General features: G+C 34.1%; 4 protein-coding genes across 7 annotated transcripts in view; all 4 read right to left on the bottom strand.

Moving 5' to 3' along the window:
- The window catches only part of LOC112783537 (uncharacterized), a 72091-nt gene that overhangs the window by 14677 nt on the left and 37011 nt on the right, over positions 1–20403 (bottom strand). The window lies entirely within an intron of this gene.
- Positions 321–5629, bottom strand: LOC112785041 (receptor-like protein EIX2). Of its 3 annotated transcripts, XM_029296714.2 has the most exons (5): positions 5308–5629; positions 4931–5030; positions 4707–4835; positions 3106–3704; positions 321–2998 (listed from the first exon to the last, which is right to left on the bottom strand). In XM_029296714.2, exons 4-5 carry the CDS (start codon positions 3601–3603, stop codon positions 2162–2164), a joined length of 1335 nt encoding a protein of 444 aa, XP_029152547.1. In that variant the 5' UTR covers positions 3604–3704; positions 4707–4835; positions 4931–5030; positions 5308–5629; the 3' UTR covers positions 321–2161. The 3 variants fall into 3 exon arrangements, with proteins under 3 accessions (XP_029152547.1, XP_072085802.1, XP_072085803.1); XM_072229701.1 differs by lacking the exons at positions 4707–4835; positions 4931–5030; positions 5308–5629 and having other exon boundaries at positions 3106–3182; positions 3290–3831; XM_072229702.1 differs by lacking the exons at positions 4707–4835; positions 4931–5030; positions 5308–5629 and having other exon boundaries at positions 3106–4345.
- LOC112786617 (uncharacterized) lies at positions 8580–12400 on the bottom strand. Its single transcript, XM_029296479.2, has 2 exons — positions 11403–12400; positions 8580–11318 (listed from the first exon to the last, which is right to left on the bottom strand). Exons 1-2 carry the CDS (start codon positions 12078–12080, stop codon positions 8688–8690), a joined length of 3309 nt encoding a protein of 1102 aa, XP_029152312.2. The 5' UTR covers positions 12081–12400; the 3' UTR covers positions 8580–8687.
- Positions 14505–17812, bottom strand: LOC112782347 (uncharacterized). 2 transcript variants are annotated; one of them, XM_072231688.1, is made up of 3 exons: positions 17639–17812; positions 17284–17506; positions 14505–17199 (listed from the first exon to the last, which is right to left on the bottom strand). In XM_072231688.1, exons 2-3 carry the CDS (start codon positions 17464–17466, stop codon positions 14656–14658), a joined length of 2727 nt encoding a protein of 908 aa, XP_072087789.1. In that variant the 5' UTR covers positions 17467–17506; positions 17639–17812; the 3' UTR covers positions 14505–14655. The 2 variants fall into 2 exon arrangements, with proteins under 2 accessions (XP_072087789.1, XP_029152504.1); XM_029296671.2 differs by lacking the exon at positions 17639–17812 and having other exon boundaries at positions 17284–17603.

Raw genomic sequence — 20403 nt, 5'->3', positions numbered from 1 at the left:
AGTCGGTGTGGAATGAGGCTCAATCCTTTGGACTGGGTCTTTTCGTTTGGACCTGGGCCTTAGTGTTGGGCCAGGGTATGAACAAGAATATAAATATAAAATTTTAAACTACAAAGATTTTTTATTAAAAATTTGATAAAATAGTAAGAACCTATAACTTAATTAAATCTTAAGTAAATTTCCTCTTACTTGATTGAAAGATCACTTCAATTTTTTACTTTAATATCATGAATCTATATTTATACTATTTATTTCAAATTTTCTTTAATGACTTTGTTATTAGTTGTGTTCTTCTGTTTATGCAGAGGTTCTTCAGGAGATTAAACATCAAATAACAATCTCTATTACAAATTCGTACATATACATACATCAAACATCTCTCACTTTCCTTTATTTATTACAACTTTTGATTCTTTAAAATAAAAATAAAAACACACACATGATCAAACAACAACACGGTTTCTCATCATCATCCACTTTTTCAGTTTTGCCATTTTTATTGCAGTTGTGACATAGATCGTGTCAGCTAAATCTTCCACCCATCTGAAGTAAACATGCCTCCAATTTTTCTTGAACCACAGAGTCCCAATAACTCCCCAAAACCCAGTTGCAAAGCCAATTGCAATGACAAGGTAGAACAACCACTTTTCCAACTTATCTAAGCTGTTGTCTTCATCTTCAAATTCACTGGTCCCATTTACTTGATGTGAATAACCGCATTTGTTGGGTAGAGGAGATCCACATAGATATGGGTTGCCAGCATAACTCGATGAATCATAAGTCAAAAACTGGTTATCTGTAGGAATTGGTCCAAAGAAGTTATTGTATGACAAGTTTAAATGACTTAGTGATGTTAAAGCTGACATGCTGCTTGGAATTGTACCCGAGAGTTGGTTACATGAAACATCAAAGGATTCAAGTGATGTCATATCCCCTATCATGTTAGGGATCTTTCCGATCAAATGATTGTTTGATAGATTCAAGCTATGCAATCCATTGAGCAATGTTATTCCTTCTGGAATTGAGCCAACCAAATTATTCTCGGACAAGTCCATCATGACTACAAGCTTCAAGATTTTTATATAGTCAAGTTCTCTTCCTTTCGTGACTTCTATGACATCCTCCGTTTGCCAATCAGATTTTGGTGGAAAAGCAAAACCTCCAGCAATAGATGAAGTAGGAGATAAAGCGGGAGCCTCAAGAGTCATTCCTCGAAGATTGCCTATGCACCGAGGTATTGAACCATTTAAATTGTTGCGAGAAAGGTCCAAGATTTTAATGGATGATAGTTCACATATCTGCGAAGGAATGCTGCCACTTAACCTGTTTTGCCGCAATCTTAGAATTTGTAGTGAAGAAAATGTGTTAGCACTCCATAATAGGATGGTGCCAGAAAGTTGATTCTCTCCGAGATCCATAATCAACAACTGTGACAAATTTCTCATAGATGCTAGAAACTCTCCATGAAGGCTGTTATTGTTCAAATGCAACCATGAGAGAGAGGAAAGATTCCCAAATGAGCTTGGAACAGCCCCTGAGAGTTTGTTGGATGACAAATTTATTTCTTCCAATGCTTTGTTATCTTTCCAACAATTGGGGATTTTACCAGATAGTCTGTTCTTTGAAAGGTCAAGGATACTCAAATCATCAACTTGGCACAATGATTTTGGAATTGAACCATTTATGAGGTTATTTCCAAGAATCAAGAACCCCAAATTGGGCATTATATGACCAATATGTTCAGGAAGTGAGCCACTGATTTGATTATGTGAGAGATTCAAATACTCCATTTCTGAGATAATAAAAGGATGACTTTCTTCCACTGTGATGGTTCCATACAAATTGTTTGAAGACAGATCCAGGTATGATAGATTCACAAATTTTTGAAAATCAATACAAATTCTCCCATCTAGTTTATTCCTTGAAAGATCAAGCACAATAAGATTTACAAGTTGGTTAAGACTTGTAGGTATGATTCCTTTTAAATAATTATTTGACAAACGAAGGTTAGTTAGATTTATAAGTTGACCAAGACTCGAAGGAATGGATCCAGTTAGATAATTATTTGAGACATCAAAAATTTTTAAATTTACAAGTTGCTCAAGATTTTGAGTAATTGTTCCATTAAATGAATTATTTGAAAGATCGACTACCTGTAAATTTACAAGTTGTCCCATGAAATCAGGAAGGCCCCTTCTAACTTGTTGTTGAATAGATATAAAATTTCCAATTTCAGTAATTTTCCAAAAGAAGAGGGAATGGGACCATAGAAAAAATTATCTTGGAGATCAAGATTGCCTAGATTTTCAAGTTGTCCTAACCAAGATGGTAAATGATCATTAAATTCATTTTCACTCAAGTCAAGATTCTCCAAATCATGCCCAATGCAGGTAGATAAATCAGTGTTTCCAATAGATTCTTTTTGGAGTTTGTTTCTTCCTATATTTAATGTTTTCAGGTGACACATATTTTTCAAAATGGATGAAATGGAACATTCCATAGATGTTAATTTATTAAATGAAAGATCGAGGTAGACAAGTTTCTTTAACTCAATAAACCAAGATGGAACTGAAGTAAAAGAGTTACTAGAAAGGTCAAGGGATTCAATGCTAGTCATATTTTGTAAAGCAACCGGAATTGTACCTTTGATGTTATTAAATGAGAGAAAAAGATGCTTGAGTTTCTCAAACTTGTGAAACCAGGATGGAAGAGAGTCAAAATTGTTCCGAGAAAGGTATAAAAATTCAATGAAAGTTGCATTTTGGAAAGTATTTGGAATTGGGCCATAAAGCCCACACCCTGAAAGATCAAGATACCCAAGTTTCTTGAAGTTGCCAAACCAAGATGGAATTGAAAAAAGATGGTTCCAACGAAGATCAAGATGCACAAGAGATGTCGTGTTTTGTAAAGCATCCAAATTTGACACACTAAATCCAATGTCGGCAAGACTTAGGAATTGAAGTTTAGGAGCACTGATGGTGAGATTAGTAATATTAACCTGAGCAAGGAAGAACAAGAAGCAGCTTTGTCAAGTCCACAAATTATTAACCGTCGAAGTAATAAGTTAGGACAACAGATAGATATAACGGAAGCATGTTTAAACACCTGAACTCCATCGTAAGCCTGGTTCATGTCGAGGTGCTCTAGCAATGACAGTTGAGAAATCCAATTGATATTGCTGTCTGGTGAAAATCCATTAAAACTCAGACGAAGAAAGTGGAGGTTGGAGAGATTTCCAAGATTGCTGGGTATTCTCCCGCCAAAACCAGCTTCAGAGAGGGACAAATACCTGAGGCGTTGCATAGAACCAATGAACATGGGTATGGGACTCCGATAGAAATCATTTCCACTCAAGTCCAAATGAGTCAAGTATTCCAGTTCCAGCAGCGATGAATTAACATTCCGAGCTTCTAAATATTGATAGCCTAAAAGGTCACAGTTGTCCTCATCATCACTTCTTAACCAATATTCTCCTTCCCACATAGGTCTCCGGCATTTCACATAAGGAGTGGTGAGATCAAGCATGACAACATGACCAGTAACATTATCACAACCGATCCCTTTCCATCGGCAGCAGTCATCGCCATGCCATGAGGAAAGCATGTTTGATGAATCAGTCAGGGATGCTTTGAACTTCACAAGAGCTTGCCTCTCTCTTTCAAGACACGGAGAGTGGAGGAGAGTACTTGAATTTGCACAAATGTCTGCAATTTCAGCCATTACCATCACAAGTACCATTGTTGCGCATGCAGCAACATTTTGGTATCTAATTCCCATTTTCAGTGGAATATAAATAGCTATAATTGATGATATTTAATTTGTTAATGGCTTTCACTCCACTCACTCAACCACATTATATATACATAATCATGATAATGGAATAATCAATCAAACCAACCTTTACGTTCCAAGAGTCTTGAGTATGTGTGGTAAAGTTTTAGTCTCCAATGCTTATCTTAAAAGTCTTTGGAGCTATTCTCTCTCAGTTTCTAATTATTCCAGGAGTACCAAATACGCATGGAAAAAAATGTATATCAAATTTGTCTATTCTTTGCTATATCCTTGTCACTCTTTAAATCAATACGTAGATGTTTTTGACATGATTTGTATTTATTTTTTTCCTTCCTTGATAAACACGAGAAAACAAAGTATGTAGCAATCAGAGATGGATGCCACTCTTTCGTTAAACTTTTTTTTATTTTTTTAATAGCAATGAATGAAGATATTCTATTATGATACGACTATGCTACGTGTACACCAAAATCAGTCACCAAAGTCAGCTACTAGTATAAAATATGTTAGAATATAAATACACATTGAAAATAAAAAAAACTATACATGTATTTATATACAAAATACATTGGTGGCTGATTTTAGTATACGAATAGCATTTTTTATTATGATACTCTCAAGATACCAACAATAAGGAAGATAAATGATCAAGTTGAAAGTAGCATTCGTCCTTCAAGATGGGAATAGCTAATGCAAGCAGAAAGTATTATCAAGGAAGGGAGCAAAGAAGAGACGGATGAGAGATGGAGCAGCATGGGGCACATGATCTGGGATATATGGAAGACGAGAAATGTAGCAATATTTCACAATCTAAAACCAGATCCTCTAAGCACTATAATCCAAGCTAGAGTACAAGAAAGGCAGGGATACCACAGAGCAAATAGAATCAAAGGCAGTTAAAAGAGGAAGCATACCAGTAAAGTGGAGGCCACCGCCCAAAGAATGGCTCAAGATCAACACAGATGCAGCGTTCTCAGAGCACAGCAAAACAGGGGTGATGGTTACCGTAATCAGGGATGACAGCGGTTCAGTAAAAGGTGGAACTGCAAGAAAAATCAGGGCAAGCTCAGCTCACACGATAACAAATCTAATGAAGACAGGGAATCTTCAGTTAAGCTGGAGCACGAATCCGCCTTACCAGGTCAGGAAACTCATCAATGAAGAGAAGCCAAGGAGAACTCCTCCCATTAGCAGAGACACCAACTTGACAGGGAAGCGCCAGAGCCACTAAGGCCAACCTGCTTGAAGACAAATGGCAAAATGAAGGATAAATAAAGTAAAATATACAAAACAAATATATATATATATATATATATATAAAATAATAATAATAATAATAATAAAAATATATATATATATATATATATATATATATATATATATATATATATATATATATATATATATATATATATGTTGAAGAATCCATCAAGGGAGCCAAAGATACACAGCGGAAGCATCAATATGAAAGGAGCAGAAAAGGGGAGAAACAAGAAAAGAAAAGAAAAGGGATACCTTGTGCAAACAACAGCGAAGATAGAAGAAGAAAGTGCAGCGGCATCGTTTCAACAACAGAGCTGCAACAGCGTCCATGATTAGATAGCGAGGGTCCTCCTTCCATTAGCGCCGGAGCAACGCAGCGAGCATGGTCGCAGTCAACAGCGGAGCTGCAGCAGTGTCCGCCTATTCTAACAAACTTTGATGTTTGCTTTGGGGAGTTAGATTCTGGTGTTGAGCAGCTTAGGTGAGAGAGTTATGTTTAGAGGGAGAGGTTGTTTGAATTAGGGAGGGTAGGCTGTGCGGTTTCTGGGGCTCGGCTTGGGTAACTGTGTGGGCCGGGTTTGATACTAACAAAAAACACAATTTATTTTTTATTTATTTTTTATTATTTTTGTTAGTTTTTTACAATTATATTTTTTATTATTATATTTTTTTTTAAATTTTTTGAATGAAAAAAAAATAAAAATAAATTAGATTTCTATAACTCTTCTGTTTTATTATCAAGAACATTAAATTTTATATCTCTATTTTTTATATTTTATTTTATCTTATTATTAAAAATAAATGCAGTCTTGATTACCATATTGAAAAAAGTTGCATCTAATACTGATAATATAGTTAAGAATATTTCTTCCTATAACCATTTTTTTGTATTTTTGTTTTTATTATTTTAGGATTTTTTGTTTAAGTTTGTATAATATTTGACTTCAAGCTATTTAGCACATGTTTGCTCTATTAGTCTATTTGAAAAAATTTTTAACTTTTCATTTTGTAAGTAGTTTATCAAAATTGATCTTCAAAATATAATTTTTAAAAATTATAAAAAATTCAGTAAATCAAACTAAAAGTGATTTTCAATAAGTATAAGTAATATAACTGTGTTTAGTAAAATAAATTTTAAAATTATTATAATACACATAAATAGATAAAAAGTTTGAATGTGAATGTAATTAGATCTTAACTTTTTTTTGTTATTTTTCATTATATCTCTCAACCTAATTGGCTAATGTGTACACAAAACTAGGGGTGGCAACGAGGCGGGTAGGGTGATTTTTTGCTCTATCCGACCCCGTTCCGCTGTACAACAACCAGTATAGAACCCGCCTCGTTTATACCCGCGGGTAGTAAAACATTCAACCCTAACCCGCTCCTACCCGTCCCTGTAATTATTAAAATCCAATAAATAAAATTAAATTTTAAAATTTATATAACCATCATCACATACATAACATAAATTAAAGTAAAAATTTAAATATGATACAATATTATTAATCATTTACTAATTATTTTACATATATTATACATATTATATAATAAAATTATATATATAGGGGTGGGTATTACCTAAACCCGATCCCGTCCCGCCACTCCTAATTACCCGTCCCGGTGTGGGGCAGGTAATTACCCGTCCCGAGCGGATAGGGGCGGGGTGGATACCCGCGGGTTCAGGTGGTATTGCCATCCCTACACAAAATAATATTCAAAATTCCGACACTTGTTTAAACAATGAATAAGCTAATCACTTGATCAACCAAGTTAACTTTTTGGCATCAACAATTAGTTAGGGATAAATTCATATATTTATTAATACATGATATTATTATTAAGTTTTTCAATTTTTTAAAACGAAAAATATCTCAGCGTTTTGAAAATCATCTCTAATTTTTCATAACTACAAAAAATAATTTTTTTAAATTTACCAAACTAGACCTAAGTAGTAAAGAGGAAAAAAATGAAAATCAATAGATAAAGCTTTAGTAACATTAAGTTAAATTAGCATGAATAATACAAAAGGAACATTTTCGATGTACCAAATTAAATTGAGATAATCAATGCAATCACTTTTAAAAAATATAAACAACAATGATAATCATACAAGAGAATCAAATGTACGTAGAAGGCTAATTGCTACTATGTCACTTCTACCTTATCCAGCCCTTATTTGTGTGAACCAATGATGTATTCATAGGTTAAGAGTTTTACTCTTGTTTCATGTTTTATCACCTTGTTACAGGTTATGAATCCAATTCATGAAAATGCAACTCATGAAATATATTCATATTCCCATGGGAAATTTTCAGTAGTGAGTCATGTAGTATATTCTATTAGTAATTCTTGTTCTTATATAATTTGCTTAGAACATATTCTTATGTTCGTGTAATATACTGATTTCATTCATGAGATCTTGAAGGGATGTTTAATGTGCATGTTTGTTATATACTGAGAACAGAGAAAACTGTTCTACTGAATTAATCAGTGTCATATGAAAACCATGGAAGATGATTTTTTGCTGATTGTGAAAAAGCTAAAGTGAATAGCACAAGTTCTGAAGTGCAATGCAATACATAATTTTATACACTATAATGTTTGTGACTAATTAGTAGTTTTAGTTCACATCTAACTAACTTGAAAAGATATAAATGATTCTTAATCTCAATTACCTAGTGTGACATAGATAGAGGGAAATGTGGCATCACTCTTTAATTTCTCTTTATGCTCATGAGTTTTGATTATTATAATTACTAACATCAGGTTCATTTGCACTGCAGAAGATACCAAACAAGTTCACTAGCAAATATGGTGGTGGTGTGAAAAATCCAGTGTACCTGAAGCCTCCAGATGGCACTCAATGGAAAGTACGTCGGACTCAGCATGATTATCAGATTTTATTTGAAAAGGGTTGGAAAGAGTTTGCTGCTTATTACTCTCTTGATCATGGCCACTTGTTGCAGTTTGAGTACAATGGAACTTCTTGTTTTGAGGTACACATATCTTGAATTGAACCTTTTATCTTATTTTAGCATTGTTGTTCCACTAACTGATTGTGATGAACTGAGAAAGAGGTCTCATTGCTTCTTTGTTAGGTTCAATCAACTGAGAATTAGTGTTTTAATTGAATCAAATTATTTACTGTCATCAAGACTAAACTATGCAAAATGCTATAGTATATTGCTAGAGAATTGAAATTTTTCCATAATATTATTTTTTTACATGATATATAAGACCTTTCGGCCACATATACTTTCCACAAGCTTAAGGAATTACTAGTCTTATTAGATTAGATCATTAGGTGTGTGTTCCCTTGCACATTATTTGTTATAGAATGAATGCTAACAAAACTGAATCAATAGCCTCTAAGCAAATGGTGCTTTAAGTAGTAGTTTAAGGCTTTAAGCAAATGGTGCTTCAAAAGAGGTGAATTGCAGAAGGAAGCTATTAACTCAACTTCAATTTTTGTTTAATCTTTGTTAGATATGTTGTCCTGTTTTATGCAGAGGCTCTCCAGGGGATTAAACATCAGATGACAATCTCTATTATAAATTCATACATACATACATACATCAAGCATCATTCACTTTTGATTCTTAAAAATAAAAATAAAAACACACACATAATCAAACAACAACACGGTTTCTCTTGATCATCCACTTCTTCAATTTCGCCATTCTTATTGCAGTTGTGACATAGATCGAGTCGGCTAAATCTTCCACCCATCTGAAGTAAGCATGCCTCCAAGTTTTCTTAAACCACAAAGTCCCAATAACTCCCCAAAACCCAGTTGCAAAGCCAATTGCAATAACAAAGTAAAACAACCACTTTTCCAACTTATCTGTTTTGCTGTCTTCATCTTCAAATTCACTGCTCCCAGGAACTTGATGTGGACCACATTTGTTGGGTAAAGGAGATCCGCAAAGATATGGGTTTCCAGCATAACTTGATGAATCATAAGTTAAAAACTGGTTATCTGTGGGAATTGGTCCAGAGAAGTTATTGTATGACAAGTTTAAATGAGTTAGTGATGTTAAGGCTGACATGCTGCTTGGAATTGTACCCGAGAGTTGGTTACTTGAAATATCAAAGGATTCAAGTGATCTCATATCCCTTATCATGTTAGGGATCTTTCCGATCAAATGATTGTTTGATAGATTCAAGCTATGCAAACCATTTAGCAATGTTATTCCTTTTGGAATGGAGCCAACCAAATTATTCTCGGACAAGTCCATCATGACTACAAGCTTCAAGATTTTTATATAGTCAAGTTCTCTTCCTTTCATGACTTCTACCACATCCTCAGTTTCCCAATCATGTACTCGTGCACGACGAAAAGAGATACCTTTGGCTAGAGTGGAAGGAGGAGACAAAGTGGAAGCCTCAAGAGTCATTCCTCGAAGATTGCCTATGCACCAAGGTATTGAACCATTTAAATTGTTGCGAGAAAGGTCCAAGATTTTAAGTGATGATAGTTCACATATCTGTGAAGGAATGCCACCACTCAGCAGGTTTTGCCGCAATCTTAGAATTTGTAGTGAAGAAAATGTGTTAGCACTCCATGATGAGATGGTGCCAGAAAGTTGATTCTCTCCAAGATCCATAATCAATAAATGTGGCAAATTTCTCATAGATGCTAGAAACTCCCCATGAAGACTGTTATTGTTCAAATGCAACCATGCTAGAGTGGAAAGATTCCCAAATGAGCTTGGAACAGCCCCTGAGAGTTTGTTGGATGACAAATTTATTTCTTCCCATACATATTTATCTTTCCAACAATCGGGGATTTTACCAGATAGTCTGTTCTTTGAAAGGTCAAGGATACTCAAATAATCAACTTGGCACAATGATTTTGGAATTGAACCATTTATGAGGTTATTTCCAAGAATCAAGTCATTCAAATTGGGCATTATATGACCAATATGTTCAGGAAGTGATCCACTGATTTGATTATTTGAGAGATTCAAATCCGACATTTCTGAGAGAACCAAAAGCCTGCTTTCTTCCACTGTAATGGGTCCATTCAAATTGTTTGAAGATAGATCCAAATATGATAGATTCACAAGTTTTTGAAAATCAATACAAATTCTCCCATCTAGTTTATTCCTTGAAAGATCAAGCCTATTAAGATTTACAAGTTGGTTAAGACTTGGAGGGATGATTCCTTTTAAATAATTATTTGACAAATCAAGGCAGGTTAGATTTATAAGTTGACCAAGACTCGAAGGAATAGATCCCGTTAGATAATTATTTGAGACATCAAAAACTTGTAAATTTACAAGTTGTCCAAGATTTTGAGGAATAATTCCCTTTAAATAATTATATGAGATATCAAAATTTTGTAAATTTACAAGTTGCTCAAGATTTTGAGTAATCGTTCCATTAAATGAATTATTTGAAAGATCGACTACCTGTAAATTTACAAGTTGTACCATGAAATCAGGAAGGCCCCCTTCTAACTTGTTGTTGGACAGATATAAATTTTTCAATTTCAGTAATTTTCCAAAAGAAGAGGGAATGGGACCATAAAAAAAATTATCTTTGAGATAAAGGTTGCCTAGATTTTTAAGTTGTCCTAACCAAGATGGCAATTGATCGTTAAATTCATTTTCACTCAAATCAAGATTCTCCAAATCATGTCTAATGCAGGTAGACAAATCACTGTTTCCAATGAATTCTTTTCGGAGTTTGTTTCCTCCTATATTTAATGTTTTCAGGTGACACATATTTTTCAAAATGGATGAAATGGAACATTCCATAGATGTTAATTTATTAAATGAAAGATCGAGGTAGACAAGTTTCTTTAACTCAATAAACCAAGATGGAACTGAAGTAAGAGAGTTGTCATAAAGGTCAAGGGACTCAATGCTAGTTATATTTTGTAAAGCAACGGGAATTGTACCTTGGAAGTTATTAGATGAAAGAAAAAGATGCTTGAGTTTCTCAAACTTGTGAAACCAGGATGGAAGAGAGTCAAAATGGTTCCGAGAAAGGTCCAAAAATTCAATGGAAGTTGCATTTTGGAAAGCATTTGGAATTGGGCCATGAAGCCCACACCGTGAAAGATCAAGATACTCAAGTTTCTTAAAGTTGCCAAACCAAGATGAAACTGAAGTAAGATTGTTCCCACGAAAATCAAGATGCACAAGAGATGTCATGTTTTGTAAAGCATCCAAATTTGACACACTAAGTCTATTGTAGGCAAGACTTAAGAAGTGCAGATTAGGAGCAGTGATGGTGAGATTAATAATATTAACCTGAGGGAGGAACAAGAAGCAACTTTGTCAAGTCCATGAATTATTAACCATCCAACTATCCAAGTAATAAGTTTGGACAAATACCTGATACTCATTGTAAATAAAAGACTCCATCATGTTGAGGTGCTCCAGCAATGGCAGTTGAGAAATCCAATTGATGTTGCTGTCTCGTGAAAATTCATTTCGACTCAGATCAAGAAAATGGAGGTTGGTGAGATTTCCAAGATTGCTGGGTATTCTCCCGCCAAAACGAGCATAAGAGAGGGACAAATACCTGAGGCGTTGCATAGAACCAATGAACATGGGTATGGGACTCCAATGGAAACGATTTCCAGTCAAGTCCAAGTGAGTCAAGTATTCCAGTTCCAGCAGCGATGAATTAACATCCGTAGCTTCTAAATATTGTTGGTATAAAAGGTAACAGTTGTCCTCATCATCACTTGTTAACCAATATTCTCCTTCCCACATAGGTCTCCAGCATTTCACATAAGGAGTGGTGAGATCAAGCATGACAACATGACCAGTAACATTATCACAACCGATCCCTTTCCATCGGCAGCAGTCATCGCCATGCCATGAGGAAAGCATGTTTGATGAATCATTCAGGGATGCTTTGAACTTCAAAAGAGCTTGCCTCTCTCTTTCAAGACATGGAGAGTGCAGAGTAGTACTTGAATTTGCACAAATGCCTGCAATTTCAGCCATCACCATCACAAGTACGAATACTGCGCATGCAGCAACATTTTGGTATCCAATTTCCATTTTCAAGTGGAATATAAATAGAGATTATTGATGATATTTAATTTGTTAATGGCTTTCACTACACTCACTCAACCACATTATATATACATAATCATGAGAATGGAATAATGAATCAAACCAAGCTTTACGTTCCAAGAGTCTTGAGTATGTGTGGTAAAGTTTTAGTCTCCAATGCTTATCTTAAAAGTCTTGGAGCTATTCTCTCTCAGTTTCTAATTATTCCAGGAGTACCAAATACGCATGGAAAAAAATGTATCAAGTTGGTCTAATTCTTTGTTATATCCTTGTCACTCTTTAAATCTATATGTAGATGTTTATGGCATGATATGCATTTTTTCCTTCCTTCATAAACACGGCAAAACAAGTAGCAATCAGAGATGGATGCCACTCTCTGATTAATGGATGAAATTATAAATTGGTGAGAGATAATGTATGAAAATTCATAAATATTAGCTCAAAATTTTTTATATTAGAACCCAAATATCATTTGGAAAATTGAAAATAATCAAGAGAAGTTTAGGATTGTCTACAAGATTCTATAATTAATAATAATACAACAAAAATAATGAACGTAAATTTATTATTATATTAAAAAAAACTTTTCTTCAATACTCATGATATAGTAAATCATATTTCTTCATATAATAGACCAAATTTCTTGTATTTTTGTTTTATTATTATTATTATTATTTTAGGGTTTTTGCTTAAGTTTGTGTAAGATTTTGATTTCAAGCTCTTTAACACATGTTTTTCAAAGTATGAAAGGGGACAAAAATGAAAATCAATAGATAAAACTATTAAAACGAAGTTAAATTTGCATGAATAATAACATAGAAGGAGCATTTTCAATGGACCAAATGAAATTGAGGTAAACCAATGCTATCACTTTTGAAAAATACAAACAACAATCATAATCATCCAAATTAAACGTAGATAATAAATCAGTTTTTGGTAATGCATAATTATTTTGGCAAGATTTGAGTGGTGGATTCTAAAATTTTGCCAAGTAAATGTTGGTGCTGACATGGCGTTAGTAGAAAAAGAGAAATAACTTAGGAGCAATGTGGATAAACCTATGTACCTACTTTTATATATTAAAAATAGATGAATTTATTATGAAATATACGTGGAGAAATATGCATATTCCCATATACAGTTATTAATATTTAATAGTCTTATATAAAACCGGACATGTAGCATATATGTGTATGATTTAGTAGTTATCTTTGCTAGTTTCCTCTTAATGATTTCACTCATTAGTCATTATACACTTTTGCATTTCTCATACTGTTTCTGTTTCTCTATTATCAGACCTTGAATCTTTTTACCTTTTTGGCCTCCTCACCCATGTTCTCATTATTGCAAGGCCTCTTAACTTTTTTCTCTCAAATATAATTAAATGATTGTGATGAACTGAAAAAGAGGTCATGTTACTTGTTATCTTCAATCAATTGGTAATTTGTGTTTTTTATTGAACCGAATAATTTATTGTCATCAAATACACCTTGAAAAATATTCATATTCTCATATACAGTTTTTAGTAGTCTTATAAAAATTGCACATGTAGCATGTGTATGATTTAGTAGTTGTCTTAGCTAGTTTCCTCTGAATTTGTTTTTCTCATTACACACTTTTGCATTCTTCTCATAATGGATTTATGTTTTCAAAGTCTGTTTATGTTGATCATATCTTGAATCTTTTATCTTTTTTGCCCCCTCCCCCATGGTTTATATTTTAGCATTGTTGTTCCACTAACTGATTGTGATGAACTGAGAAAGAGGTCTCATTGCTTCTTTGTTATGTTCAAGCAAGTTAATGTTTTGCATTTTTCATAATGGTTTTATGTTCTTGAAATCTGTTTTATTGATCATATCTTGAATCTTTTATCTTTTTTACCCCCCTCCCCCATGGTTTATATTTTAGCATTGTTGTTCCACTAACTGATTGTGATGAACTGAGAAAGAGGTCTCATTGCTTCTTTGTTAGGTTCAATCAACATAGAATTAGTGTTTTAATTGACTCAAATAATTTACTGTCATCAAGACTAAACTATGCAAAATGCTATAGTATATTGCTAGAGAATTGAATTTTTTCATATTATTATTTTTTTGATATATAAGAACTTTTGGCCACATACACTTTCGACAAGCATAAAGAATTACTAGTCTTATTGATTAGATCATTAGGTGTGTGTTCCCTTCCACAATATTTGTTATAGAATGAATTCTAACAAAATTGAATCAATAGCCTCTGCCCTCTGTAACCAGGAAATATATTGAACCACAAATGAAGTGTATAGTTACTGCTGCATTGAATCAAGGTTCATCAAAAGAGGTGAATTGCAGAAGCGAGCTATTAACTCAACTTCAATTTACAACTTTGTTAGTTATGTTGTTCTGTTTTATGCAGAGGTTCTTCAGGAGATTAAACATCAATTGACAATCTCTATTACAAATTCATGCATACACATACATTCATACATTCATACATGCATCAAACATCATTCACTTTCCTTAATTTATTTCCACATTTGATTATTCAAAATAAAAATAAAAACACACAAATGAATACATGATCAAGCAACAACACGGCTTCTCATCATCATCCACTTCTTCAATTTTGCCATTCTTATTGCAGTTGTGACATAGATCGTGTCGGCTAAATCTTCCACCCATCTGAAGTAAGCATGCCTCCAAGTTTTCTTGAACCACAAAGTCCCAATAACTCCCCAAAACCCAGTTGCAAAGCCAATTGCAATCACAAAGTAGAACAACCATTTTTCCAACTTATCTAAGTTGCTGTCTTCATCTTCAAATTCGCTGCTCCCATGATCTTCAGGTAAATAACCACATTTGTTGGGTAGAGGAGATCCACAAAGATATGGGTTGCCAGCATAACTCGATGAATCATAAGTTGAAAACTGGTTATCTGTAGGAATTGGGCCAGAGAAGTCGTTGTGTGACAAGTTTAAATGACTTAGTGATGTTAAAGCTGACATGCTGCTTGGAATTGTGCCTGAGAGTTGGTTACTTGAAACATCAAAGGATTCAAGTGATCTCATATTCCCTATCATGTTAGGGATCTTTCCAATCAAATGATTGTTTGATAGATTCAAGCTATGCAATCCATTAAGCAATGTTATTCCTTTTGGAATTGAGCCAACCAAATTATTCTCGGACAAGTCCATCATGACTACAAGTATCAAGATTTTTGTATAGTCAAATTCTCTTCCTTTCATGACTTCTATCACATCCTCAGTTTTCCAACCTTGTGCTATTGGACTCTCAGCAACAGGTGAAGGAGGAGACAAAGCAGGAGCCTCAAGATTCATTCCTCGAAGGTTGCCTATGCACCAAGGTATTGGACCGTTTAAATTGTTGCGAGAAAGGTCCAAGATTTTAATGGATGATAGTTCACATATCTGTGAAGGAATGCTGCCACTTAACCTGTTTTGCCGCAATCTTAGAATTTGTAGTGAAGAAAATGTGTTAGCACTCCATGATAGGATGGTGCCAGAAAGTTGATTCTCTCCGAGATCCATAATCAACAACTGTGACAAATTTCTCACAGATGCTAGAAACTCTCCATGAAGGCTGTTATTGTTCAAATGCAACCATGAGAGAGAGGAAAGATTCCCAAATGAGCTTGGAACAGCCCCTGAGAGTTTGTTGGATGACAAATTTATTTCTTCCCATGCTTTGTTATCTTTCCAACAATTGGGGATTTTACCAGATAGTCGGTTCTTTGAAAGATCAAGGATTCTCAAATGATCAACTTGGCACAGTGATTTTGGAATTGAACCATTTATGAGGTTATTTCCAAGAATCAAGGACCACAAATTGGGCATTATATGACCAATATGTTCAGGAAGTGAGCCGCTGATTTGATTACATGAGAGATTCAAATACCACATTTTTGAGATAATAAAAGGATGACTTTCTTCCACTGTGATGGGTCCATTCAAATTGTTTGAAGATAGATCCAAGTATGATAGATTCACAAGTTTTTGAAAATCAATACAAATTCTCCCATCTAGTTTATTCCTTGAAAGATCAAGTGTACGCAGATTTACAAGTTGGTTAAAATTTGTAGGGATGATTCCTTTTAAATAATTATTTGACAAATCAAGATTAGTTAGATTTATAAGTTGACCAAGACTCGAAGGAATGGATCCCATTAGATAATTATTTGAGACATCAAAATGTTGTAAATTTACAAGTTGCTCAAGATTTTGAATAATCGTTCCATTAAATGAATTATTTGAAAGATCGACTACCTGTAAATTTACAAGCTGTCCCATGAAATCAGGAAGGTCCCCTTCTAACTTGTTGTTGGATAGATATAAATTTTTCAATTTCAGTAATTTTCCAAAAGAAGAGGGAATGGGACCATAAAAAAAATTATCTTCGAGATCAAGGTTGCCTAGATTTTTAAGTTGTCCTAACCAAGATGGCAAACTATCGTTAAATTCATTTTCACTCAAGTCAAGATTCTCCAAATCATGTCTAATGCAGGTAGACAAATAACTGTTTCCAATGAATTCTTTTCGGAGTTTGTTTCCTCCTATATATAATGTTTTCAGGTGACACATATTTTTCAAAATGGATGAAATGAAACATTCCATAGATGTTAATTTATTAAATGAAAGATCGAGGTAGACAAGTTTCTTTAACTCAATAAACCAAGATGGAACTGAAGTAAGAGAGTTGTCAGAAAGGTCAAGGGACTCAATGCTAGTCATATTTTGTAAAGCAACTGGAATTGAACCTTTGAAGTTATTATATGAGAGAATAAGATGCTTGAGTTTCTCAAACTTGTGAAACCAGGATGGAAGAGAGTCAAATTTGTTTCCAGAAAGATCCAAAAATTCAATGAAAGTTGCATTTTGGAAAGCATTTGGAATTGGGCCATGAAGCCCACACCCTGAAAGACCAAGATACTCAAGTTTTTTGAAATTGCCAAACCAAGATCGAAGTGAAGTAAGATTGTTCCCACCAAGATCAAGATGCACAAGAGATGTCATGTTTTGTAAAGCATCCAAATTTGACACACTAAGTCCATTGTTGGCAAGACTTAGGAATTGAAGTTTAGGAGCACTGATGGTGAGATTAATATTAACCTGAGGGAGGAAGAAGAAGCAACTTTGTCAAGTCCATGAATTATTAACCATCCAACTATCCAAGTAATAAGTTAGGACAAATACCTGAAACTCATTGTAAATAAAAGAGGCCATCATGTTGAGGTGCTCCAGCAATGGCAGTTGAGAAATCCAATTGATGTTGCTGTCTCGTGAAAATCCATTCCGACTCAGATCAAGAAAGTGGAGGTTGGTGAGATTTCCAAGATTGCTGGGTATTCTCCCGCCAACAATTTCAGCCATTACCATCACAAGCACCAGTATTACGCATGCAGCAACATTTTGGTATCTAATTCCCATTTTCAGTGGAATATAAATAGAGATTATTGATGATATTTAATTTGTGAATGGCTTTCACTCCACTCACTCAACCACATTATATATACATAAACATGATAATGGAATAATCAATCAAACCAACCTTTACGTTCCAAGAGTCTTGAGTATGTGTGGTAAAGTTTTAGTCTCCAATGCTTATCTTAAAAGTCTTGGAGCGATTCTCTCTCAGTTTCTAATTAATCCAGGAGTACCAAATACGCATGGAAAAAAATGTATCAATTTGCTCTAATTCTTTGTTATATCCTTGTCACTCTTTAAATCTATATGTAGATGTTTATGACATGATATACATTTTTTCCTTCCTTCAAAAACACGGCAAAACAAAGCATGTAGCAATCAGATATGGATTCCATGCCACTCTCTCATTAATATATGAAAATTCATAAATATTAGCTCAACTTATTTTTATTAGAAATTGAAAATAATCAACTACAATGTAACCACTATCAAATATAAAAGAGAAAGATAAATCCTTTTTTAATTAAAAGAGTGAAGTTAGTGTCCTATTTTGACTATTTCTATACTCTTAGCTTACAAATTAAAACATTTTACTAGATTTTAGATTTTAAATATTTTTTTACACTTGTCTTACTTTTCTCACTTTTTAATTAATAAGTATTTTAAATATACACATTTCATTTAAGATTATAAACATATTATAAGTTCTATATATTTGTAAGAATATAGTTTATTTAAAAGCGTAAGATAACTTTTTTATTTCATGAATTAATTTTTGTTATTAAGTTAAATACACTCAATTTTAATCATTTATTTGATTCAAGATAGTTGTACTACCCAACAATTGTCCAAGTATCTATTCTTAATATTTTTTTTTTGAAACAAATGAAGCTCTACATATGAGAGTGGAGCATAAAATAAACAGATACAAAAGTAAATCTAAACACAAGGTTAACAATCTTATATCATATCTAACATTGCCATCAACAACCAGTAGGATCAATATCAGTTCACTCCTTGTAGCTCAAAAACGTCCTGTTCTATATGACATCAACAGTTACCTCTTTATTGTTAAAAATCCTGTTATTGCATTCCAACCAGACGTTCCAAATAATGAAAAAAAATTCAGTCAGCCACCTTGTCATGGCCCAAAACGAGCCATGACCGGCGCTCAGGAAAATAATCCCTAGCAAGCTTAACCGACTCAACGATAAATTGAATAAAAAAAAAACAAATATTTGAAATAGAAAATTACAGTTTCTAAAATGAATAATTACATATTTTTAATAAAAGATAAAATAAATAAAATATGGATGGATCCTGCCTGTGACATATGGAGCATATACATCTAAGAACTCGACAAAAATAGATACTCATTGCAGATCGTGACTCTTGATTAAAAAATCTCACATAGTCACGTATTTGTTCCTGAAAAATATTTTTAGAAAAAGAGTGAGTTTTGCAACTCAGTGACTAGACAATACATCTATAATCCACATGAGACCATATAAACATTATTATCAAAGTAATTTAAATTAGAAAATAGCAGTTGATAATAATAAGTGAATCAATAAGGGAGTTCTCATACAGAAATCAAATCAAAAGTCCACACATGGGCGGCTCCACCTCTATGGGTAGCCCTTTCCTCTTGTGTGTCCTAACAGAATAACAGATCTAACGTGTGGCCTACACGTTAGGCTAGCAACACCCCTGCTAGCTGGAGTCTGAGTCAGATGCATCTAAGTTAACGTCATAACCGCCGTTAACTACGGTTTTCTAATACGAGCCTCCCAAACCAATTCAAAACATATAGTTTCAAATACAATGAATCTTCAATCTCTCAAATATATAAAGTATCGAATCAAATCAATCAGATAATATTTTTTTATCAGAAATCTTTTCAAATCATAATTTCTCAATCATAAAAAAATATTTCATAATTTCAAAGTGGATGCCAACAAATACTTTAATATTTCAAAAGTATATATTCGAATAAAATCAATATTCTAAAATAATATAAAGCTTTATCAAACATATATATAGTCTCATGTAAAATTTCTAAAGTATAAATTTCATAAAAATAATTATTCAGCTATAATAAATCAATTATTCTAATAAGATCAAAGTTCTTCAATAACAGTTTTATAAATATAATTAAAAAACTCATAATAACATCAACCAAAAGCTTATCGTTATAAATGTAAAGCCTACTCACAGCATGGTCCTAACGGACCGAAGAGACCAAACCCAAAGTGTCGAATTCAAGATAAGGAGGATTGAAGTAGAATAAAACGAATGAGCGCAGAATTTGGACCGGAGTAGCGACAAAATGGAGCTGGCGATAGTCCCGGAAATCTAAAACAGGCAAAACTAAAATTGAATTAAAACAAGGACAAGACAGATTAAATGGTGGCATAATAGGACATGAAAGGTAGAGCAAAATCAAAGAAAAAGGCTGGATCGGGATAATGACAGGAACAGTTCAGCTCCGGTGGCAACGACGACTTGGTTCAGGTACATCCAAACAGCGACAGGAACAACGCAGCAACAGACGTCCCTCCTTGGCGTTTCTTGGCGGCAGAGGTGCGGTGGCCATAGCAGCAGCAACAGCAGCGGAGTTCCAACGGCGGTAGAACCTCCCTGCGACCACTTCTCACTCCACGCGCGTTCTGTTTCTCTCCCGGCGACAGATCTGGCGGCGCGAAACGGAGGCACGAACGGCCGCGATGGTGGCTGGGCTTGACGGCGACGACCCTTCCCGTGGCGGCTCTGGGTAGAACGGCGCGTCTTCCCTCTGTTTGCAAACCTCCATGGACGGCAACGATGAAGACCTCGACGGTGACGACGGCGACACGAGACGGTGATGCCTCCTTCTCCTTGCGCGGCTCT

The sequence above is a fragment of the Arachis hypogaea genome, chromosome 20 (genome assembly GCF_003086295.3).
Source record: "Arachis hypogaea cultivar Tifrunner chromosome 20, arahy.Tifrunner.gnm2.J5K5, whole genome shotgun sequence".
Taxonomy (NCBI): Eukaryota; Viridiplantae; Streptophyta; class Magnoliopsida; order Fabales; family Fabaceae; genus Arachis; species Arachis hypogaea.
Note: the sequence above shows the minus strand (reverse complement) of the source record. Positions and strands in the feature narration are given on the sequence as shown.